General features: G+C 35.9%; 2 protein-coding genes and 1 pseudogene across 2 annotated transcripts; 2 read left to right on the forward strand and 1 right to left on the reverse strand.

The window, feature by feature from the left end:
- Positions 1-1,630: 1,630 nt before the first annotated feature.
- LOC106389151 (inactive protein kinase SELMODRAFT_444075) lies at positions 1,631-5,318 on the forward strand. The gene is made up of 10 exons (XM_048753024.1): positions 1,631-1,761; positions 1,874-2,196; positions 2,275-2,429; positions 2,699-2,793; positions 2,872-3,647; positions 3,720-3,880; positions 4,236-4,312; positions 4,396-4,543; positions 4,616-4,765; positions 4,851-5,318. The coding sequence occupies exons 2-10, from the start codon at positions 2,007-2,009 to the stop codon at positions 4,899-4,901; spliced, it is 1,803 nt and encodes a 600-aa protein (XP_048608981.1). The 5' UTR covers positions 1,631-1,761; positions 1,874-2,006; the 3' UTR covers positions 4,902-5,318.
- Positions 5,319-9,519: 4,201 nt separating this feature from the next.
- Positions 9,520-12,415, forward strand: LOC106384313 (annotated as a pseudogene).
- An 8,715-nt stretch (positions 12,416-21,130) lies between these two features.
- LOC106389153 (transmembrane 9 superfamily member 7-like) lies at positions 21,131-24,082 on the reverse strand. Its single transcript, XM_013829346.2, has 7 exons — positions 23,853-24,082; positions 23,347-23,511; positions 23,142-23,251; positions 22,939-23,047; positions 22,757-22,869; positions 22,516-22,666; positions 21,131-22,434 (listed from the first exon to the last, which is right to left on the reverse strand). Exons 1-7 carry the CDS (start codon positions 23,973-23,975, stop codon positions 21,277-21,279), a joined length of 1,929 nt encoding a protein of 642 aa, XP_013684800.2. The 5' UTR covers positions 23,976-24,082; the 3' UTR covers positions 21,131-21,276.
- Between the last annotated feature and the right edge of the window lie 2,483 nt (positions 24,083-26,565).

A 26,565-nucleotide genomic window follows, 5' to 3' on the forward strand; every position in this document is an offset into this window, starting at 1 on the left:
TTTTATTATTTTGGTCACCATTCACATATTTCTTAAACCGCTTTTATTAGATGAACCGCACTTGTCCCGCAGTATGCGTTTTTCTAACACAAACCACTCCTAAACCGCACCGCACTAATCAATCCGTTTGTCCTGCACCGCCCAACCGCTGTTACCATTGAGAGCCTATATATACTACTACATAGTGTAAACTATTATTAACTACTGATAAAGGAGAAAAACATAAAGAACAAATGTGGTTATCTTTCGGTTCAACCAATTTTCAAACTATTACTAACTAGCAATCTCAATTCATTTATATGAACGATTTCCAAAATGAATATATTGGATATATGTATAAGTATTCGTGGCATCTTTATTTAATGTTACATGAATTATTAATTTTTAAATAAAATATAAATACTGAATTTTACAAGTAAAACAAGTTTATAAAAAATATTAATTAATGGCTCTAATAATTCCCAGCAAAATTTAAGTGTCTTTCATAAAATTTGATTTTTTCACTTTTCAAAATCACAAGTTTTTTTAAAAAAGATTAATTAATGGCTCTAATAATTCCCAGCAAAATTTAAGTGTCTTTCATGAAATTTGTTTTTTTCACTTTTCAGAATCACAAGTCTTTAGTTCAAATTAGGACCAATGAAGGTTTAAAAAAAAGAAGGTTTAAATTAAAGGCTTCCCAAAGGTAAGCTAAACTAGTTGGGAGTTAGAACCAATCTCTACATAGTCCAAATACAACGGTCGATATACTTCTTTAACAGACTAAGTTAGTCATCATCAAATCAGTTCATATAAAATATAGTCCAAAATTTAAACCTACATATTTGTGGAACAATTGAGAAATTTCCAAATTCTACAGTTTAAGATTAGCGTTTATTTGATATCTATTGATAAAAGGAAATTAATTTCTCCAATTGCAGTAGTTTGGTCAATGAGAAACTGATAAAACTAAAAAAATTAAATTAACCAATGTTTTGGATAAAAACTTCTAGCTGAAATCATTCAAAGTTTCAAACTAAATCATATTAGTACTATACGATTATATTTACTTTAGAAAGGGGAAGGACATTATATTGTACTCTCTCTCCTCCATTTCACACAAATACAGTTTTAATCTTATTTTATAATATATTAATCAAAGAGAAAAATATTTGGTGTAAATGGATATGGTAAAATAAAGTTTTAAAATGCTTTTTAATATACATGAAATTTTTGTAAATGACATTTCTCAAATAGAAAGAGTATTAGTTGTATGAAATTATGAAAAAAAAGTTAGCAAAAGCAGAAAGAGTATTGCACAATAGATAATAGTACTATAGTAGTAGTAATAAGCAGTGGAGAGCTTGATTATTAAGCAGAGTACTAGAAATAGTAGTAAGTTTGTTGTTACTAGAGAGAAATTAGTAGAGAAACCAGAATGAGAAGAGACTAGCTAGCTAGTGAGTCAAAACCAAAAATCCTAACAAAAAAGGTAGCAAGTTTGTTCTTCTTCTTGTTGTTGTTTTTCTAAAAGCCTATGTGCTTTGATTGGGAAAGGAGAGACAGAAGCTTGAAGACAGACAAAAACCAATGCTTCTTCTGGTAATATCATTTTCATGTATGGTCTCACTCCATCATCATCGTCTCTCTCTCTCTCTCTTTACTTATTTTGGTTGAATCATTTTCATGACGGTGAAATTCATGAGAGCTTAGCTAGTTAAAGATTTGTTTCTTATTCGTTGATATTATTAGTATTAAATCTTCTTCCTCTGGCACTTTGTGGTAAATAATTAAATATATATATGTAGTATCTATTAGCCGTTCTTATTTTGTTACATTTGAGGTTTAAATCTCCATCTCCATTGCTAATTTTAAACTCGTTTGTTGTTGTCAGATCCAAGACCAAGAGGCAGTAACTAAATAACGCAAATCCAAAATCATGGCATCTTCCCCAATCTTGTGAGCTTTTATCTCTCCAACAAAGTACAACAGTTCCTCTGAGGCTCGTGTTATATAGACAAACTTAAATGAGTCGAGTTCTGAAGCGAGGGAAGCAGGAGAAGAAGCCTGTAGTATCTGATGGTGCTGAAAAGGTTATCGTTGCTGTTAAAGCTTCTAGGGAGATTCCAAAAACAGCTTTGATTTGGGCTTTGACTCATGTTGTTCACCCTGGGGATTGCATTACCCTCATTGTTGTTGTCCCTTCTCACAACTCAGGTATATGTTGATTTTAAGCTTCTCCTTTGTTTTTCTCTGTTTATACTTATGTCATTTTGTTTTCTGATGAATTTGTAGGAAAAAAACTTTGGAGTTTCCCTATGTTTGCTGGGGACTGTGCAAGTGGTCACAAAAAATCACATTCTATAGCACTACCAGAGATAAAGAGTGATCTCACTGATACTTGTTCCCAAATAAATCTCCAGCTTCATGATGTCTATGATCCAAATAAGGTTTGCTCTATTGACCATGGCCGAACTTGAGATTTTGAGGGTTCAAAACATTTCTTATGCATTTAGTAATTTCTTTATTTATATATATATATATATAATTTAGGGGCTTATGCCTATATAAAAATCCTTCAAAATTTTTGGAGACCAAAGCTAATGTTTCATTAGGCTGTGCCAAGATCCGACACTGCTCTTGACATGCATGTTTAGCTATGATGATCCTGTTTCTCATGCTCTTTTGTTGTTATTATTTTTTTGATTTTTTTTAATAGATAAATGTGAAGATTAAGATTGTTTCTGGATCACCCTGTGGAGCAGTTGCTGCTGAGTCTAAGAAAGCAAAAGCAAACTGGGTCGTACTAGACAAGTAATAATTTACTCCTTCATCATATCAGTTATATATACTTTCACCACCTTACATGGTTCCATGTGGTTTGTTTTACAGACACCTCAAGAACGAAGAGAAACAGTGTATGGATGATTTACAATGTAACATTGTGGTGATGAAACATTCTCAGGCAAAAGTTCTGCGCCTAAACTTGGTTGGATCGCCTAAGAAGGATGCTGAGAAAGAGTCTAATTCACCAACTGGACCAGAAGCAGCATCTGAAAAACACACAAAAGGACTACCTGTAACTCCTACTAGCAGCCCTGAGCTAGGGACACCATTCACTAGCACAGAAGCTGGGACTTCATCAGTGTCAAGCTCTGACCATGGAACTTCACCTTTCTTCACTTTGGGAATGAGTGGTTACATGAAGAAGGATGGTGCATTAGTCATCAAGGAGAATGATGATGATTCATGCTCTGAAACTGAGAGTGAAAGTCAATCACTAGCGTCAACTAGTATGAGATTCCAGTCACCTCCTCTTTGTTCTATCTGCCAGCACAAAGGACCAGTATTCGGTAAACCACCGAGAGTGTTCTCGTATGCAGAGTTAGAGCTTGCAACATGTGGCTTTTCAAGGGCTAACTTCTTGGCTGAAGGTGGATACGGATCTGTCCATCGAGGTGTATTACCTGAAGGGCAAGTAGTTGCGGTGAAGCAACACAAACTTGCCAGTTCTCAAGGAGATGTAGAGTTTTGCTCCGAAGTTGAAGTTCTCAGCTGTGCTCAGCACAGAAACGTTGTTATGCTGATTGGTTTCTGCATTGAAGATGGGAGAAGGCTCTTGGTTTATGAATACATATGCAATGGTTCACTTGACTCCCACCTATACGGTAACGTTTCCTTCCATTTTGTGCTTCCTTGTGGTAGAGAGAATGTTTGCTCAGTATCAAGATCTTATACAGGTCGCAAAAGGGAGACGCTGGAGTGGGAAGCAAGGCAAAAGATTGCTGTTGGAGCTGCGAGAGGTCTTAGGTATCTTCATGAAGAATGCAGAGTTGGGTGTATTGTCCATAGAGACATGCGTCCTAACAACATCCTCATCACTCATGATAATGAGCCATTGGTATATATGCTACTACTCCCTCCGTTCCCAAAAGAAGAATTTTCTATATTTATTGTTGTTCCAAAATGATAGATTTTCTAGAATCTTAAGATACTTTTAGTAGTATAAGTTTAAGAAATATTAATTAAAAATATTTGAATTAGTTAAAGATAGGTTGGTGCCTTGGTGGTTACTGGAAAACATATAGTAAAATTAACAAGAAATTTAATTGTAAACATTCATTATATTTTTACTATGCGTAAATATTTTAAAAATCCTTCTTTCGGAAACCAAGGGAGTATTAGTTTGGCTTTGCTTGTTCGTGGTAACAATACATGTTTGGACCTAAGTCACTTCTGTTTTCAAATTATATCAGGTTGGAGACTTTGGTCTAGCGAGATGGCAGCCTGATGGGGAACAAGGTGTAGAAACACGAGTGATAGGAACATTTGGGTGAGTCACATCAAGGAAATCTATCATTTACTTCTTGAAACTTGAATTTCTTGCTAAAGGAAAATTACTTTGTTGTTGTGCAGCTATTTAGCGCCAGAATATGCTCAAAGCGGACAAATCACAGAAAAAGCAGATGTGTACTCGTTTGGGGTTGTGTTAGTTGAGCTAGTCACTGGACGCAAAGCCATTGACATTACTATGCCAAAGGGCCAGCAATGCCTCACTGAATGGGTAATGAATTCACATCTAAACTATTCAGCAAAGTAATAGTACTGATGCTTTGTTGGTTGTTGTTTATATCAGGCACGTCCGCTACTGGAGGAGTATGCGGTGGAAGAACTTGTAGATCCGAGGCTTGGTGACCGTTTTGTAGAAAGTGAGGTTATTTGTATGATTCATGCAGCTTCGTTGTGCATACGTAGAGATTCACATTTGAGGCCACGCATGTCTCAGGTAGATAATCAAAAGTAACCTTTGAGACCACTCTTTAGTGTCAGGATGATAGTATATACTGAAAAAGGTTTGGTCAATAATGAAGGTGCTACGTATACTGGAAGGAGATATGATCAAGGATGGGAACTACGCATGAACTCCAAGTTCAGAGGCAGGCAATAGAAGCGGGCGGTTCTTGGCGGATCATTACAGCAGTGGTCAGCTAACGAATGATGGGTCAGATAGGTTCAGTGAAACGCCAAGAAGTCAGAGGCTGGAAGTAAACCATAACAAACAGTACTACTAAGATTTAAGATTTAAGTAAAATCACGTAACTGTGTTAGGAAAAGTTTAGTTGATAGAGTATGAAGTAAAAGTCATCTGTTTTCTCAGTGATGTGGTCCATAGCTGGCAGGAAAGCTTTTTGAGCCTTTTTTTGTTTGTATAGTGGGGTAAGATGCAAACAGAGTTTGCTAATATGTTATCAAGGGATTTGAAAAAAAAATGGTAAAAGGGAAATTATTAAAAAAGAAAAAAACATCAAGAGGCTTTGTCTTCTTTTGAATTTGAATTATAGGTTTTGGAGTGTGAACAAGAGATAACAAAACAATGAAGCAATGATAGATAAGAGAGATGCCAGAATTTGAATTATCCATAGTTTCCTTGCTTGGTCACGAATACTAGTTACTTACCTTATACCTCCTACATGACCCGTATTCGCTTCGTTTTTTCAAGTAATCATTGTTGTCAAGTCAAGTATGAAGTCATTGAGTTTTGCTACTTGCAAATACAAGGCAAGTAACAAGTATCACAAAAAAAGTTACGCCTCACCTTGATATTATTCGTTATTTGTTTTACAACTGAAAAATGATAACTAAACCATAAAAACCAAAACTCTAAACAAATATTTCTTTGTTGTAAGAAATAAACAATACTTTCTTATCGATTTCTATCTTTTTTTTTATTATTAGGTGCACATATTTTATTTAAAATAACTCTCGTGCTTTTACCAAATCGAGTAAATAAACTTTCATAACCTTCTCTCGTACAATATTATCTATCAAGTAATTTTTAGAAACTTGGAAATATATCCAAGTGATTAATAAATACTTGCAAGTAGCAAGTAATCGAACGAGAAAAGTAACTTGCAAGTAATATATTTTTGGACAAGTACTTGTTTCCGACAAGTGAAGTACAAGTCCAAAAATTCATTACTCATTTAAGGCAAGCCAAGTATCAAGTATACGTAAAAAAACAAGTACCCGTCTTGCGCTCACCCCTAGTATCCTTGGTATCTCTTATACTTGATTCTCTCTTATATATAGTCCTCTGCATGCATTACATTCCAAGGTGGAAAGTGATCCTTCTGAATATCAAGCAGTCATCAACACCTTATAAGCCTCGGGCCACGTCCCTGGTTCATTACATTCCAAAGAGCAAAAAACAATTGCTTCAGAACTACAGTCGTTGTAAGAATACTTGCTCTTCCACCAATAGCCTTCATAGTAGATGGAACCGGTGCATCGCTGGTTACATTCATGGCAGAACAGTCGAGTGGTGTTACCACTGTTGCGTACAACTTTCATATCTCCACCTACCTGCTGGTATACGGAACCAGGTTTCATAGAGTAAGAGGATCCAAACACGCATCCAAGGTGGACAGTGACGCAACATTCATCACATGTGTAAAACCATACTCTCTGGTCTAACTGTTTCTCACACACCTCACACCAATACATGTTGTTGCTTTCTCCGTATGAAAGGGTGAGCGGACTTTCATATTCCATACTTTCATATGCGTTGCACACTTAGAGTGGACTACATAAGAACAATCTTCTTGATTACAAGAATATTTCCCGTACTTGACATCAACATCTTTGTAGCAAATCCGGCACAAGGAGCTCAGTGGTGAACGGTACGGAATATAATGGAGACGGTGTGGGTGACGCGTGATCTTGATGACTCGTGGTAAGTTGATACATCTTTGATGAGCCATGTTACATTGGAAACAAGTATAACTTGGTTCCAACGCGTCCACAGCCCCACAAACATCACATGGAACTAACAACTGTCGAGGCAAGAAGAGGAGCGAGTGGTGATGGCCTTTCGGGTTTGGGATAGTAAGAGGTGGAAGCTTCTCCGCACAAGGGAGGTCCAAGCAAAAGCTAACAACGATAGAACCAATCACCTTCGAAATCACTTCCACACCAAGTGCATTTAATGGACAAGTTATGATGAGTGAAGGATGGATGAGACAGAATGCATCTTTCATCTCTATCAAACATTTTCTTTAGTTACTGTTACTGGTTTGGTAAGTGATATGATGTATCTCTAAATATTTGTGCTATTCTTTCATTATCTTCAAATCAATTTATTTACTCTGCCTTCCTTATGATGCCATCTTGAGAAGTGGAATAAGTGTGTAGAGAAAGAAAAAGTTTAATTAAAATAACAAGGAGCCATATATGATTGTTAGTAAACAATGACCAAACTTTTTTTTTGGTCGGCTATCATCTTTGTATTAAAAAGTAGCACGAATCGATGAAATTTCTATGGATAGTAGGGTTCCCTTGTCATTAAGCAAGCGTTATTGGTTGTTGTATTTTAATGGATTTGAAAATCCGAAGTAAATCTAGTGTTATTGGTTTTATGATTTTCAAATATGTATTAAAATCATGTGTTATTGGTTTAATGATTCATAAATTCTGTATCAAATCAAGTGTTATTCAATCGTACGGATTTACTAATATATTTGATTTTATAATGGATTTGAATGGATTTGTTTGGATTTTTTAGTTAAAAATACAAAGACTCAAATCAGAGGGAAAATATCCGGATTTGCATATTTTACTTGGATTTATAAATACTATATGGATTTCTAAATCAATCAAAATATATAAACCAATAACACCTCCTAAAGTATAACCGAATAATACGATAAATGATTACAGCCAGAGATGTCAAATGGGCGGGTTGGGTCCAAATGAGCGTGTCCATATGGACATGTTTTTTTGCTGGACAGTTTTGGTCGATCCAGATAAAATCATGTCCAAATAAGACCATATCCAAAAAGAACCATGATCAGTCGGGCTATTCATGGGGCCAGACGTTCATTTAGTATAAATAACTAATTTTTTATTGTAAAAGATGGAAATATACTAAATTTCGTATATATTATAGATTTACTTTATTATTTTGCTATTTGAAATTTTGACGAGAAAATTTGATTTTGAATTTTTTGTGATTTTGATGAAAAATATGACTTTTGGTTTTAGGAAAACGTGATTTTGCGGTTTTGACCGAGAAAATTTAATTTTAACGGAAAATTGTGATTTTACAGTTTTGGCGGAATAACATGATTTTATGGTTTTGATGGAGAAAATACAATTTTTACGAGAAAATACGATTTTTCGGTTTTGGCGAAAACTCGATTTTATAATTTTTGTAAGACAAATTAAAACTGTAATTTTTTTTCTAATTTTCTAAACCTAGATATTTTAGCTATTTGGATTGTCCAATGTCCAGATGATCTTATCCAGTTTTGTCTATGAGCTCAAACGGCCTTGTCCATTTAAATCCATTTAATTTGGTTTAATATAAGTGTGTCCATATTAACCCATTATAATTTGGACACGCCCTCCATTTGACATCCGTGATTACAGCTGTGAACGAGAACATTCAAAAAGTTTATTAATTAATCAGTGGACATCTCGGCCAAACTTCAGCATCTATTTCTCACTATGTATTGAAAATTTATCACTCGTCAGTAGTATTCAGTTATATATTAATGTTAGAAAACTGCAAGTTAGATGACTAAGAAACAAATTTAATCACTCGTCAGTTGTATTCAATTATCCCCTATATATATTAATCGAGGATAGTGTAAAAGTTATAACCTTAAGTTTGTACTAATTAAAAATAGATCATACTTAGGTGTTACTTAATTAGAATATCAATTTAGCTTACGTGGCAGTTTAAGAATCAATTGAAAAAAAGTTGATTCAAATCTAATTACTAGAGAACATTATATTAACCCAAAATATAAGAAATATGTATTTTTTCCTTAAATAAAAACTACAGAATTACATAATATGATTAACATATATATGATTATGAATAATAAAGATTTGATAACAATTTTTGCATAATTCTTCATTTTTGTTTAATTTTATATTATTAAAAAAGTTAAACAATCACATTAATCATATAATTAAAAAATTAGATTTTTTATATGTTATATTTTGAATTTTTTAAAATGATTTTAAATTACAAAAATGAGGAAACCTTATGAGTTATATTTAAAATTTTTTAAAACGACTTTAAATTACAAAAATGAGAAAACCTTATATGTTATATTTTTTTTATATGTTAGATTTTTTTTTATATGTTATATTTTGAAATTTTTAAAACAACTTTAAATTACAAAAATTTAAGTTTTCCTTAAGCATACGAGTAAAAGCATTAAAATGACATGTATCAATTCGATGATTGATCTGAAACCTTTCAAAACCGTATGGAAGATAAAAGTCAAAATAATTCAACCGTGGAAATAATACTATTTACAAAAATGTAAGTTTCTGTGTCATAATTTGTTTAATGTCCAATCCGATCAACTCATGATATATTAATTATAGTTTAGTTTCACAATTTTAAATAATAATTGATCCGATCCATCAGAAATAAATTATATAACAACAACAAAAAATATTGTATATGTATAAATAAAATGATCAAATATATAAAAAAAATTATCGATAATATATACAAATAAACTCACCCTGCACGCATGTTTTATCCTAGTATATTAATAACAAGGTAGCCCCAGTAGGTATTGAAAATTTCATGGGTTTACTTTTGATGCAAGTTGCGTGACCAGCGTGCACATTTGCATAGTATATAGTATATGGTCATTCTTTAACACTTAAAATTGCCAGTTGCTAATTGTTTATACGCATGGAAATGTCTTTTATTAGTTATTGTATAACTTAGTGGCACATACATCCATGGATATCATCGTATATCTTACTGATTCATCGTAACCAAAGCAGTAGAGTAATGGATTCTGAAATTTGGCAAAGTTGTCCCTTGTCTCATCCAACTCATCCTCAAAACTTTCCCATCGGTACTTTTGATTTAGATATTTAGGCCAAACCAAACTAATAGAAAATCTAATTGACCGAAAATCAAACTAACCGAACCGTACAAACCTTACATACCGAACCCGCATGCCTACTTTTACATATTGAAATTCCATCGCTTAGTGCTACTTTTTAGTACAAAGTTTATTGCGGACCAAAACAAGTTGGTCTTTGTTTATTCACATGGATATATGCTTGTTAATTTAATTTAATTTTTGTTTGATCCAAACAGTTGTCCCACTTCTCAAGATGCCATCATAAGGAAGAGTAGAGTAAATAAATAGGATGATGAAAGAGAGCATAAACGTTTAGAGATACATATTGATAGATATCACAACCAAACCAGTAAAGAAAATGGCTGATGAAATTGACCAGAGATGCCTTCTTTCTCATCCAGCTCTCACGCATCATAACTTGTCCATGGACTGCAACTTTGTCATTCCGCTCGGGTGCAGTACGTGCGGCGGAAAATATACTATGAGGGAGCAAGATAATGTCCTGATCTACTGCACAACCTGCGGTGTGGAGTTCCACAACGGTTGTGATGAGCGTCCGAGAAGGATAACACATCCTTATCACCTCCAACACCCTCTCACTCTTTTCTATCGAGACCCTGAAACCGGAACCATATCCAACATCATCCCTGACGCCAACCCGTGCAAGCCCCACATAAATGATCAAGAACCCGACACATCTGATCAAGGGAAGTACAAGTTTGTCGATATTGTTCCGACCAAATCTGATATCATATTCGACAAATGCACTTGGTGTGGGAAAGATTTTGAAGGCGTTTGGTTCTATCGTTACTTGATTTGTAGCTTTTGCTTGGATCTCCCTTGTGCAAAATCGCTTCCACCTCTTACTATCACAAACCCAAAAGGTCATCACCACTCGCTGATCTTCTTACCTAGGCCATTACTACATGGCTCATCAAAGTTGTATCGACTTACCACGAGTCATCAAGATCACGCGTCACCCCCACCGTCTCAATTATATTCCATACCGTTCGCCTCTGAGTTCCTTATGCCGGGTTTGCTACAAAAAGGTTGACGTCAAGTATGGCCAATATTCTTGTGACCGCGAAGGTTGTGTATATGTAGCACATTCAAGATGTGCAACACATGACACTGTTTGGGATAAAAAATAACTCGAATGGGAACCAGAAGAGTCTGGAGATGATGAACAAGATATCGCACCTTTCAAGAACCTTGGTGATGGTTCATAAAGCATTTTGGTCATGATCATCCTTTGAAGCTAAAGAAACACAATGGTGTTGTAGACACAGAAAAGCTATGTGAAGCGTGTGTATATCCTATTGTTGTCTCCGACCAGTTCTATGACTGCGAGGAATGCGATTACTCTCTCCACGAGGTATGTGCCAGTCTACCTAAAAAGCTGGATCATGCATTGAACAACCAAACCCTTTTCTTAGACCCGTCTCCCCAAAACGAGTACTCATACATGACTTGTCACGTTTGTTCCCGAGTAACCACTGGTTTTAGGTACATATGCCATAACTATCCTACGCAAGGCGGTCCATACTCTTTCATAGATGTTCGATGCGTTTCGGTTCCAGAATATTTCACCCATAAAGGTCATGGTGACCATCTCGTTTTCATATCAACCATCAGTAGCAACAAAGATTGTAAACGTTGCAAGAACACATGTTCAGGGTCTCATGGGGAATGTCCGGAATGTGAATTCGCTTTGTGTTATGCATGTGCTACTATTCCACATGAATTACACTACAAGTACGACAAGCATCCACTCACCCTTTGCTACGGCGAAAAAGGCAGCGCTGGTAGTGATATATATTGGTGCGAGGTGTGTGAAAAACTATTAGATACAACGGAATGGTTCTACACATGCAACCAATGTTGCACCACTGTCCACCTTCAATGCGTATTCGGATCCTCTTTTTTTATGAAGCCTGGTTCCAAGTTCAGTCTCCATACACGTAGATCTGCTGACGTTATCCGCAACAGTAGTAACAGTCGACAGCTTTGCTATACATGTGGCAACCTTTGCACAGCCTCCATCTACTACGAAGGCTACGACCGTTTTTACAAGGGGTTGTTGTTTACCTACAAAAACCGCGATGTTTCAAGAGTTCCTATTTGCTCTTTGCACTGTCTAACTGTGAAAAAATGGTAATGTATACCTCCTCTGAGGTTGATGTTACGTTTCTTAGTTTTTCTCATTTTCCTGTCCATTTGTACACTACAAGAAAACACACCGAATTCTGACGGAGGTTCCGACGGACTTCAATGTCGTCGGACGTTTGTGACGGATTTCCAACCACTTTTCGACGAAAACAAAAAATTTGAAGTCGTCGGAATTCCGTCGGCCATTTCCGACGAATATCCGAGGAAACATGGCTCGTAAGAATTTTCCGACGACTTTTCGACGACATTCCGATAAAACATATAACCGTTGTAGTCGTCGGAAATTCGTCGGAATATACCGACGAACTTCCGACGACATTCCGATTAACAGATATAACTGTTACCGTCGTCGGTATTCCGTCGGAATTTTCCGACGAATTTCCGACGAACCATGTGACCGTTGCCGACAAATATATATGACCATTTTATAGCCGTTTGAGATTGGAAAATACCGACGGTATTCCGATGGACTGCTTTACATCCGTCGGAATTCCGTCGGAAAGTCGTCGGATGGCCGTAAGCAATTTCCTATAAATGCAACCCCTCCTCATTCAACTCATTCACACTTCATTCTCTCTTCATTCTCTTTAGTCATAACAATTCCGTGAAAATCATGTCATCAAGAGCTTATTATCGTTCGTGGATGGATAAAACTCATTTGGATCCCAACACCAATTTGCTTACGAAAGAATACGTTCAAGGGATTGCAGAATTCATGAGGCTTGTTCAACAACAACCGGATACAAAAAGTGGTATGTTAAGATGTCCCTGCTTACTTGCAATAATAATAAGGTTATAAAAGAATTTGATGTTTGGACTCATTTGTATATGAAAGGGTTTTCACGTAATTATAAAGTTTGGTACCTTCATGGGAAACTGGTTATGAATATGATAGTACTAGCGAACCTCAGCCTGTTGTGAACTTCAGCCTGATATTAGGTTAGAAGAATCTAGAACGGATATAGATTATGGTGTAGGTACTGAGCAGATGGTATATGATCATTATAGAGGGGAAGAACCAAATCCCAAATCTAGGAGATTTTTTGACATGTTGGATGCAGGAAAACAGCATTTGTATCAAAATTGTAGAGATGGTCATTCAGCCTTATCATCTGCAACTAGATTAATGGGTATTAAGACAGACTATAATTTGGCTGAAGAATGTATGGATGCGATTACTGATTTTGTCAAAGGTATTCTACATGAGGATAACCTTGCACCGGGTTCATACTACGAGGTTCAGAAACTTGTTGCCGGTCTTCAACTACCGTACGAAGTGATAGATGTATGTATTGACAACTGCATGATCTACTGGAGAGCGGATGAGACACGGAATGTATGCAAATTTTGTGGGAAACCTCGTTATCAGGAGACGAGGGGAAGAGTTCTGATCCCGTTCAAAAGAATGTGGTATTTGCCTTTGAAGGAAAGATTGAAGAGGTTGTATCAGTGTGAGCGCACAGCAAAAGCAATGAGATGGCATGCAGAGCATTCCACAAATGGTGAGATTAGACATCCTTCAGATGCGAAGGCTTGGAAACATTTCCAGTCAACATATCCAGAATTTGCCGAAGAGAGAAGAAATGTTTATCTTGGATTATCTACTGATGGGTTCAGCCCATTTGGAAAGCATGGAAGACAGTATTCTCTATGGCCAGTTATTGTGAAACCGTACAACTTACGGCCGAGCTTGTGCATGCGATGAGAGTTTTTGTTTCTCTCAATTCTCGTCCCCAGGCCAGATCATCCTATAAGATCACTAGATGTGTTTCTTCAACCACTGATATATGAGTTGCAACAACCATGGGCGCATGGTTTTGAGACATACAATGTTTCGTGCAAAGAAAACTTTCAGATGCGGGCAGTACTTATGTGGACAATAAGTGACTTTCCAGCATATGGTATGTTATCTGGATGGACAACACATGGGAGGCTATCATGTCCATATTGTCAAGATGACACAAATGCTTTCCAACTAAAGAACGAAAGGAAAACGTGTTGGTTTGACTGTCACAGACGATTTCTACCACCTGATCATCCATACCGCAGGAGTAAGACTTCGTTTACGAAGAACAAGCAGGTGTTTGATGGTCCACCTGAGGAAGTTAGTGGGAAAGATTTGTTGAAGCAGTTTAGGTATTTTGATGCAGAAAGGACGCCAGATGTAGGTGGACATGAAAACATTCGAGTCAGTGCGGTTGGAGAGCTACATAACTGGCACAAAAAGAGTATATTCTGGGATCTGTCATGTTGGGAGAATCATCCATTGCGGCATAATTTAGATGTCATACATATTGAGAAGAACTTCTTCGACAATCTGATGAACACAGTCCTTAACATCCAAGGTAAAGTGAAGGATAATTTGAAGTCAAGGTTGGATTTAGTCGATATTTGTGATCGTTTTGAACTTCACGTTGATGAGAACGGTACGGCCCCTTTTCTCATTTATCGGCTGGATGGTGCTAGAAAAGATGAGTTCTTTGATTGGATTACATATAAAGTGAAATTTCCTGACGGATATGCATCAAATTTGGAGAACTGCGTTGATAGACACGAAGGAAAGTTTACTGGCTTGAAGAGTCATGATTGTCATGTAATTATGCAGCGCCTCCTTCCGTTTGCTTTTTCAGCATTATTGCCACGTAATGTTCATGAAGCAATTGCAGGTATCTTATATTTTTACAATTTAATTTATTTTTATATTTAACAATTATGCTTATATAAACTTAATACTTAGGAAAAATATGTCTTTTATCTATGTAGGGATAAGTGTTTTCTTCCGCGACTTATGCAGCAGAGTAGTGACTGAAGAGGGTATTAATAATTTGAAGACAAACACACCAGTCAGCATGTGCAACCTTGAGAAGATATTTCCTCCATCATTCTTTGATGTAATGGAACATCTTGCTATTCATCTCGCAAGAGAATTGGAACTTGGTGGTCCTGTGCGGTACAGATGGATTAATATTTTTGAGCGTTATATGCCTCATCTAAAGAAGATGGTCAAAAATGAAAGCAGGGTGGAAGGATCTATAGTGGCACAGGTGATCAATGAAGAAACTACAATCTTTGCTGAAAATTATTTTCCACCAGAAGTGCATACAAAACACCGAAGACCTGCTCGGCATGATGACAGAGGGGAGAGAGCAACATATCATGTTACTGTCCCAAGCATGTTCAAGGAAATATGACGACTTAGTGGAAAATTCACGAAGCGGAGACTTACGGACACTGAGCACGCTCATTTGCAAACATATTTGCTCACCAACTGTGAAGATGTTCTACAATATGACAGGTAAAAATATTTATTCATTTATTGTTAGATTAATATTCAATAAATTTATTTCATATTGATAATATTTTTGTATATAGTGTATATATGGCGGAGTTACGTATGATTCACAGGCATGCAACAGAAGATGAGCTTCAACAACTTAGAGATAACGGATTTGTTGCGTGGCTTCGTAGTTATGTGAGTCATATATCATATTACTTATGCAAATGAGTAGTTTAAATTTAATATAAACTAATTAACTTTTCAATCATATATGTTTTTAATTTATAGGTGAATGATGGTTTGGCCAGAGGTTTTGTGTTTGATGATTGGATACGCGAATTTGTGCAGAGACCAAACTATATGGTCAAATCATATCCAAAATTTTGTACGCGAGGATATGCATTCACAAGGAAAGGTCATTCTAAGACAACATATGATGCTGGTGTTTCATCTTCTTCCGGTGACGATGTCTACTACGGCAACATAAAAGAAATATTGGAAATCCAATTTCCTGGAATGGTTGGATTGCGTTGTGTAGTATTCTATTGTGATTGGTATGACACCACCCCAGATAGAGGAGTGAAGATTGATGCGTTTGGTGTTACATCAGTTCATTCGCGGCGGAAACTTCAATATTATGATCCCTTCATTCTTGGTTCGCAAGCTGATCAGGTATGTCAATCTATTCATAATTTTTTACCAATATAATTAATTAATGTTATATATTTTACAAATACTTGTATAATTGATATGTATAGGTGTGTTACATCAGTTACCCTCGGGTGACGTACAGAGACGATCCATGGGTTACTGTAACGCAAATCAACCCAAGAGGACGAATGGATGGAACTTCTGATGATGATGAACCATTGCAACCAGAGTCTACCAGCAACACCCAGGCATTTGAAGATTTGGAAAATGTTGAACTCGTTGAGAATTTGACTGTGTTTGGACTTGATGTTGTTGTACATTCGGAGCCAGAAGCTGAGGTTGGGGAGTTTGATGAAGATTCAGAAGATTTTGATTAGTTTTTTTTTTATTTTTATTGGTCCGTCGGAAATCCCTCGCAAAATACCGACGACAAAGGGTTTCATTGAAGTTTGGAAATATCCTCGGTAATTCGTCGGAATATACCGGCGACATTCCGACGAACTAGACAAGTTCGTCGGAATGTCGTCGGTATATTCCGACAAATTACCGAGGACATGTGTTTCTAAAAAATTTCAAACATAAAAATCTATAAATTTAGATGCCAAAACTATGAAAATAACACATAATAAGTGTTTAGTATAGTATTAGATCGCAACCGTTCAAATATAACAACTCATTAAAATATTTATGTATGCATATCATTGTTTTTATAACATCTCATCTTAACACTCATATACTTATACAATCATATTCATCTAATCTTACACTACAAAAAATGTTATTGTGTAAAATCGTGTTATAAAAACATTTTTATTGTTAAATCTTTATGCAAATACTATACATATTATCAAAGATTTAGATTTTGCATTTAGAAACTTGTAATCAACACCCTAAACACTAAGTCGTCGGAATTCCGTCGGAAAAGGTCGTCAGTATTCCGTCGGAATATACTGACGGACACCAATTTCGTCGGAATTTCAATTTACCCGGAAAAACCAAACTGCGTGAAAATTTTCGCGAACCGCCAATTGGTATATATTTAATTATCCCGACGGAATACTGACGAACCCGTGTCCGTCGGAAACGTTAAATATAATTACCCTTCTTCTTCCTTCTTCGTTATTTCCGCCTCCGCCTATCTCTCAATCCTCTCCGCGATTTCTCTCCCTTTCACGGCGATTCCGACCATTCTCGAGCTCCCATCACCGGCAAATCCTCTTCTCACCCTCATATCTCTTCCCCAAACCCCAAATCATGTAAGAATCATCCCAACCTTGTTTTATCTCAATTGTTTAGGGTTTTGGAAGTTAGATCTCGGATTTTAGGTTGTTTGATTGAAAATTTTAGGATTGAATGGATAGTTTAGGATATATAAGTTAGGATTGTAGTTTGGATTGTAGTTTTAGTTTTTTTTTGGAATTATTTTGTGTTTTGTTAAAATTCAAAACGTTTTACTATTTTTAAAACGTTTTTTGATTTTTAAAAACGTTTTTCAAGTTTCCAGTAATAAACTATGTATAATAAAACGTTTTAAAATTTTTTTAAAAATATTTAACAACATTTTTCTATATTTATAAAAAATTTATAATTTTGTATACATATATATATATATATATATATATATATATATATATATCAGGTATAATAAAAATTTTTAAAATTTTTAAAATTTTTTATAAGTTTTCAATAATAAACTATGTATAATAAAATGTTTAATAGTTGTTTTAAAAACGTTTATAAAACCTTTTGTAAATATATAAATGAAAACATTAAAATAGAAATGATTTGAAAAGATTTTTGATGTATTAATTTTTTTTTAGGTCCGAGGATGAACCCCGCCCTGCAGCCCGTCTTCGACGTAGTTCGGTAAGCAGTTCCCGTGCATCGGGATCGTCTCACGAACAAAACTCGGTTCCCGCATATATTCCTGCTCCAGCTCCTGCTCCAGCTCCCGCTCCAGCTCCCGCTCCAGCTCCCGCTCCAGCTCCAGCTCCCGCTCCAGCTCCCGCTGCTACTCAACAGGATCCGGGGGTCATGCCAGTTGAACTATTGATTCAACAACCAGGTCGAGAGCATCTCCCGGCTCTCCAACCCAACCCACGACGAGGACATAGCACTTGGTTAGTATTTTTTTTATTTGTAGCATTATGTTTTTTTCCATTAATTAACTTGATAACTTGTATTTTTTTAAAGGTTCACCAAGTCGAGAAATGACATTAGCAGGAGCATCAACCAGATGATGTACTCCATGCTTCGTTTTGGATATTCAAAGTGGAGTGTGATCCCTTCCGACGAACGAGAGTTGTGGTTTCGTCAGTTTGCGGTAGTAACTCTTCATTTTTTTAAAGTATTTACATTTTTTTAATATATTTATTTATTAAATTATGTTTGTTTTGTAGCAAGAGTTCAACTGGCACTCCGATCTCACGGAAACAGTCCGTAAGAAATTCAACGAAAAGGCCATGGACTCTTATACGAAGCAGATGAACGCGTGGAAGACAATTTGGCAGAAGAACAAGAGGCCACGGTTCATCAACGGGACGGTGTGGGAGCAGTTGATAGCTCATTGGGAGAAGGAAGAAACTGCAGAGACGTCTTCTAGGAACTCCAAGAATCGAAAGAGCGATCGTGGCGGGAAAGGTATGTATGTGCACAACCTCGGCGCTTGCTCTATGTCTACTAAGGAGGATGAACTTGTAAGTTTATTATTATTATTTATCTTTATATTTTATAAATAAATATTTTATATATTCTTTGGCTAATAATGGCGGTTTTTTAGATCGAAGCAAATGACGGTAATCCCGTTGATCGTCTCCAACTCATTAAGGTGGCTCACACTAACAAGAAGACGGGTCAAATTCAGGACCTCGTGATCAAAGGTGTCGTTGATTTGGTGGAAGCTGAAATAGCATCTCAATCTCAGCCTCTCTCTGATGACGGCGATTCTACGGGAGCTTCAACCAACTTGTCCCTATTGCAAATAAATGAGATGGTTGAAAAGGTAATTTTTTTTATTAATATTTTTTTTTATAATGTCGATTACTAACTTGTCCCTATTTACTAACTTTAAATATTTTTGTAGGCGGTTCCTAAAAGGAAAGGAGGCCATTTAGTTGGGTTGGCCCGCCGTGCTTCTTCGTATCCGGCATCTTCTTCGCAAGCTCCGTATGCCGATCCCATGATTCTCGAGGAGCTACATGACAAAGATGAACAGATTGGGGCATTGGAGGAGCAGAACACCACTATCCTTTCTGAGAATGCCACTATCCGTTCGGAGAATGCCACTATCCTTGCTGAGCTGGCATCCCAGAAGAAGTTCAACGCCGAGATAATGCAGAAGCTAGATCGTTTGATGTCTTCGAGTTCTTAGTTTTTTCTGCTTTTTAAAACTTTCTGAATGTTCTTTTTTCTATTTCAGTTTGTATGAATTTTAAACTTTCTGAATGTTTTTTTTTCTATTTCGGTTTGTATGAATTTAAATTCTATAATATTATTAGTTTTAAATTTCAGATTTTATTTATTTATTTATTAATTTTAAATATAAAAAATATATAAAAATGCAAAATTAATTCGTATTTAAAATTGATATATTCCGACGAATTGAGGGCGTCGGACTATACCGACGGACGATGGTTCGTCGGAAAATACCGACGGAGAAGGTTCCTCGAAAAACTCCGACGAACCATTGTCCGTCGGTATCTTCCGACGAACCATATTCCGTCGATATTTTCCGAGGACTACGTTCGTCGGTATAGTCCGAGGAACGTGCTCCGTCGGTATATAGTTTTTTCGATGAACTCTGGTCTCGTGTGTCCGCATCGGAATATCGTCGGAAGTTCGTCAGAATGACGTTTCTCGGTATTCGTCAGAAAGTCGTCGGAAGGTCTGACGAAATTCCGACGAATACTTTTTTCCCGACAAAATGATACCGACGAATTGGTTCGTCAGAAATTCGTCGGAATCGGTATATTCCGACGAATTTCTGACGATTTCGGCCATCAAAATCCCCCTGTTTTCTTATAGTGGTAAACTCTCCAATGAGTCTTGTTTTCCTCAGCATTGAAGGAATCATCTGTGGAGATAATTTGGCCAAACAACGATTTGCTTACAAAGTTTCACAGTTTTGATTAGTGCGGGGCAAAATATCTAGATACGAAGAACCGACCAAAATCCAATCCGAAAATCAGGGTTTCGAACCCGATCAGACCCAGGTAAATAACCGAATGGGTCCTAAATTGCTATATCCGAACAGTTGGTATTGAACCTGACCCGAACCGAGAATCGAAAGAGTATCTGAAAGTTAAATATATATCTAAAAATATTAGTTATAATTATATTTATAACTATTTTGATAATTTAAATTAAAATCATAAATTAAATATATTAGTTATTTTAATACTTTTGTGTATTTTCAGATAAAATAAGATACTTATGACAGAAATACTCAAATAAAACCATATTTAGTGAGTATTTTTGGTTATTTCTTGATACATTTGGATAGTTTGGATACAAAATACTGAATCGGATAATATGGTTAATTTGGGTACAAATATCCGAACAAGTTTCAGATACTTTGATTATTTGGTTATTTTCATGTTCCTACACATCAGAGTCAAACCCACCCAAACCCGGGAGAATCCGACCAAAATTTTTGTATTACCTGGATGGGGGCTGGTTTCAAAATCCGGAAAACCCAATACCCAAAAGAACCGACCCGTACCCGAATGCCTATGCCTAGTTTTAATTACTCTTTGGAGTTGACACAACAAAAAAGAAAATACAGAAATTTGTCTATGTATGATTTTAAAGAAAAACAGAGAATAGATACATTAAATTGTTTTCAAACAGACAGTAAACAAGTATACAAACGACATAAAAGTTCGTCAAATGCTTTAACTTTTTGAGACTATGTACCTAGAGAGACTTTGTCTCTTTTAGTGATGCTATTATTGCTGGATATGCGCAACTAGGTCTTGATGAAGAGGCTCTACAAGTGTTCCAGAAGCTGAAGAGTGAGGGAATGAGTCTAAATTACGTTGTTAATGCTAGTGTTCCAACAGCATTACGCTAAATGTTCTTGTGGAGATTACTGGTGATATATCACAGAAGGCACGTAATATTAGATTCAACCAACATCTGTAGAAATGTGCAGGTGTTGAAGAAAAAAAAAGTATGAATTAAAAAAGTTGATATGATTCTTTTACTTTGTCACAGCTACTACAATCACCCAAACATACAATAACAACCTCAAAAACTCATCTTTTCTGCAGACTTATCAGTTGGTTTCTTCTGTCTTGTATTCTAGTCAATCTTCACCGAAGAGTAGATCTTCCTCACGAACCAGAAGCAAGCGTAGAAACCAATTGTGCCAGTCAGGACGAAGAAAGCGTAAGAGATGATGATCATGTACCCGAAGTAGAGCATTCCCGAGACAAGCTTTGTGATCTCCAGCTTCGTGAAGAAGTAAAAGATCGAGTAGAGGAAGAGGTAGAAAGCAGACGAGCCTGCTGTTAAGTAAGCTCTCCACCACCAGTTGTAATCCTCGCTACAAAGCTGGAAGTAGCATAACACCACCGTGATCTCAGCACAAGTGACGATCAAGATCAAGAACACTATGAAGAGGAAACCGAAGATGTAGTAGAACTGGTTCAGCCATATTGACGTCAGGATGAAGAAGAGCTCGATGAAGACCGCTCCAAACGGTAAGATGCCTCCGATCAGTATGGAGAAGACAGGTCTCATGTACCATGGCTGCTCCGGTACTTGCCTTGGGATCTTGTTTGTTTTCACCGGGTCTTCGATCGCAGGCTTCTTGTAACCGAGATAGCTACCGACGAAGACTAGCGGGACTGAGATGCCGAACCAGAGGCAGAAGAGAGCGAACATTGTACCAAAAGGTATAGCTCCAGACGACTGCTCACCCCAGATGAGGCCATTCAGAACAAAGAAGATCACAAAGAGGATACCAGGGAACATGAACGCAGTCTTTAAAGTCATTCTCTTCCACTTGTCTCCTTTAAACATTTTGTGAAGGCGAGACGAGGAGTAGCCAGCGAATATCCCCATGAAGACCCACAAGAGAACCATGGCGGTCATGAGCCCTCCTCTGTTGGAAGGAGATAAGAAACCAAGGAGTGCAAACATCATTGTGACAAGGGCCATTCCGAAGATCTGAACACCTGTGCCGACGTAAACACAGAGCAGTCCAGAGTTCACCGGTGGTCTGAAGACATCGCCGTGCACGAGCTTCCATCCAGTCTCTTCCTGAGCCTCGTCTTGAGTCTCGAGCTGGTTGTAGTTCGAGATGTCTTTGTATAGAGTTCTCATCATGATCATGGCTACCATTCCAGAGAGGAAGAGGACGATCATAAGCGAGTTTATGATGGAGAACCAGTGGATTTGATCGTCGTTCATGAGGAGGTATGTGTCCCACCGAGAAGCCCATTTGATCTCACTCTCCTGGAGATTCAAATTCACAAAAATGTTTAGGAACCCAAAGAGTAAATAAAAATTAGTCTTAAATATATAGTATTCTTTTACCTTAAATGAGACATCATATGTAAACACAAACTCTTTCCCTTGCTCAACTTCTTGAGGGGCAGTAGTGCTTTGGATTAAGTTCTTTGTGTCCTTGTTGCATGTTGCTAGCTGAGGATTGTTTTCGTCCCACTCCTTGTACTCATGCAAGATACTATCCAAAAGATAAAAGTCTCGTTATTCCTCAAATCCAACAAGACAGACATCAGGCAACCAAGTAGAAGTAACAAGCAGAAGGTAATACCTGTTAGGAGTAACCTCAAACCCAACAATTCTAGCGGAATCAGACTCTAGATCTCTGTGGTACATAACTCGAAAGCTCAAGTGATTATGGATAAAATATTTCTCCTCTTTGCTCTACAAAAGCCAAGCAACTAGTGGTTGGTATGAGAGAATGGAAAAAAGAGACAGAGTTTAAGGAGATACCCCTTCATAACTCCCTTTGAATCCAACACGGAAACCGTGCTCATAAGTAGTTGACTGGCTTCCATCTCTCCTTTGTCTAAGCACAGCTACTGGAAGATTATCAAGAATCCTACACAGTAAATTTGGTTATGTTAACAGATTAATATAAAGCATTCTAGGAGACAAAGATACAAAGGACAAGAAGGCTATAATTAGCTATTTACATATTAGCACGGTATTCATCATCAATCTTCTCCTTGAAATTTTTGGTGGACTCAGCGTCAAGTTTAACACGGCAACCAACTTTGCAAGGCTGATCCTCCAGCATTTGAAACTGAGTCAAAAATTCACATTATGAAGACGTGTTAACGTATGAAAAAAAGCAGTCAAACAACAAGTAGAGACAGAAGAATGATTATTTTACTTAACAGTATAAACGGAATTCTCAATGCGGTCGCCTCTGAGAACCTCCCCAAGATTCTCAGCATTGTTCAAGATCTTAGAAGGCTTACAGTAATTCAGGTAGTAGTAGTCATAAGGAAGTTGAGTCTTTGTAGAAGACAATTTGTTCACTTTGACATAGAGAGGATCACCCTGTAACAAACAAAACAACAAATCAAGAGATGAAAAACAATTAGTAAATCTTTTATCACATATTGAGATCAAATAAAGTCAATCAACTCCTTGAAAATGCAGATAATCAGATTCATGAATATAACAAAAGCCCTTTACTTCTCACATCATGACATCATCGACTCACTCACTAAGCTAAGCTAAGCTAAGCTACCAACAGAAACGGTGGCTGGAAAAAAAAAGGACACAACTTTCCAACAGATTAAGATCGAATCACACGCTAAACTATAAAACCACTTAGACCCATGAACCCTAGATCGAAGACGCGAGATCGGAGAGAGAGAAACGAAAAAAGTTATTACCTTTTGAAAATCGCGAGGAGCTACTCCGGGGAGATAGAAGGCGCGAGATAAGGAGAAGGAGAGGAGAGAGAGGAAGAGAGTGGCGTAGAATCGAAAGCTGCTTCCTTTCGTCTTCTTCATCATTTGTTTGTTTTTCTCTTCTGCCTCAGAGCTTCTTCAGAAGTTCAGATGGAAGACAAGTGCGTTCTTTTTTTATTATTGAACGAAGATGGAGGACCCTGCGGTTATCAATACGATGCCGTTTTGGGGGTCAGTGAAAACTGAAAATAGCTTCAAGGGGTACAATATATTTTGGTCAATCAAGACTACAGATTTGAAATTATTTCCTTACTTTTATGACATCATTTTATGTTGGGAAAATAGAAATATATTTTGGGAACTTAATCATGCAATCTTTTATGTAAGGAAACAAATTTTCAGTTTTTTTTTTTTTTTACCAATTTTTAGACAAAGTTTTAGATAGTGAATTTTTAGACAAAGTTGATAATAAGAAGATTTGTATTTGCTTTAAGAAGAACTAGAAGACGCTTCATGTTAAAGCAAAGGGATGATATATGATTGGCATGCCTAACTTTTTTTTTTTTTGGAAAAAAAGGTGGCTAGTTTGTGTTAGTATATGACTTTGATCTCAAGATATAACTTAAGCTTTCATGGATGATTTGTTAAGTAAAGTTGGTTGATGATTATGATAGGGCAATGAAGATGGACTTTGTTTATAAAGTTGCCGGTAGCTGGAAAGTTTTTTCCTTACAGAATTTTATTCATTGTAAAGAAAGGCCAATTGAATGTAATTACATAGCATCATCCAACATGCCTAAGAATAGTAGTTATAGTAGCCGCGCTCAAACTATTGAGTTGTGGAATAGTAGATGTTCAAGAAGACAATGATGATGATGAAACCTAACGATGGTTAGAATGCCTTTTGTCTTTTTGATATAGATATTGTTTAGGTAAGTGTAAGAATATAGATATACTTGCAGGGTGAAGAGCTCCAAAACCTAACGAATCAAGACTATATATGAGTACATCCATAAGTTTTGGTGTTTTGGGTTTTACAGTGTGACAATCCGATACAATTTGATCCCTCACGCAGTTCCATGGTTTACTGAAGAGGCTCTTGCTGATGAGGATGATTATGATGATGATAATGAATTACTAACGAGAAGAGAAGATTTGCTTCAGTGGAGTTTTCAAAATTGAGAGAGAAGCTTCACAATCTCTAATGTATATGCTTTTATTTAATATTGATACGCCAAGAGTTCCAAGAATATCTCTCAATAACACACTCGCAGGTATATGAAGAAGTGATTGTATATACATTTGACGTTTTTGTTAGACGCAGCCTAGCTATCGACATGTCTCCTGACTATAGTTCATGTGTCTTGCTTGTTTAAACATCATCAAATTCATTCTTATTTTAGAGGCTAGTTGCTCCAAGATTTCTTAACGTTATTTGTTTTTGTTTGGCTATGGTTATTGAGCAAATTCCACCTTTTGTCAATATATCTACTGATAATCTTGGAGCAATCCCAATTAATTCCAAAGGTTGTAAACATCATTTAAGTTGAAATTTTATGTGTTTTCAACAATTAAAAGTTGTGTATTTTTATTTTAAAGTTATGTTTTTATTTTATTTTAAAGTAACTGTATATATTGAAAAAATGTGACCATTTATATTGAAAAATTGTGACTCTTCATATAAATATTACTAGATCTCGATCCGCACCATCGCGTGGGTTTTTGTTTTCATTTGTTTTTATATAATTTTTTTTTTTCAATTCTAAATTGGTATATATGTGTCTATCAATTTTTAAAACATAATAAGTTTACGGTATATTTTTTTCATTGAATAAATTGTTTCAAACTTTCACATGTATTTGTATCTTCTTTTATATATATATATATATATATATATATTTGGATTATTATTTGATTATTAAAATTGTAACTATATATATAAAGATTAATAAAATATTGTTTTATTGTCATATTCAAAGTTATTGTAACATTTCACAAATTTAGAAAGTTTTTAAAAAATTAAACTTTTCGCTTCATAGATTTATATTATCGAGTAAATAATTAAACATTTAGTTTTTGTTTAATTTTTAAAATAAACTATATAGTTTAAAATTATTTTTCATCTGTTTAAGGTAGTAAAGATTAATCATTGTTAAATAATATGATTTTTGTTATCTAATTTTTTTAATATAATTTTAAAAGTTAACATCAAAAAATATTTAAATATTTAACATATGGAGGTAGTATTACAACATTAAATTATATCTATTTAATTTATACTATTTGATAAATCCAATGGATCATCTATTGTTTAAATCCAATTATTGATAGCCTAATAAAAATTTCTAGTAGGCCCAAAATTTAAATGATAAGATTAGAGATTAAATGTAACATGACTTTCTAGGAATATGTCTATTAGGCCCATTTTTTTAAAAATCACACATGAATCAAGGTTGTGACTTCTCTTTTAATATATAAGATTTCAATAAAAATAACCTTAAAATGGAAACGATGTGACTCTTCAAACAAAATTTTGAAAATCTATAAATAGATATGTCCATACCTTTTCAAAACATAATTTTGACTAATCAAATAAAATGGTGAAGAAAAAGAGTTCTATGCAATTAGTTAGTTACAATATATTTTGAATTTTATAGATTTTTCTTTTCATTATAATTTTGCTCACTGTTTTTTA

Source organism: Brassica napus, chromosome C3, assembly GCF_020379485.1.
Source record: "Brassica napus cultivar Da-Ae chromosome C3, Da-Ae, whole genome shotgun sequence".
NCBI lineage: Eukaryota > Viridiplantae > Streptophyta > Magnoliopsida > Brassicales > Brassicaceae > Brassica > Brassica napus.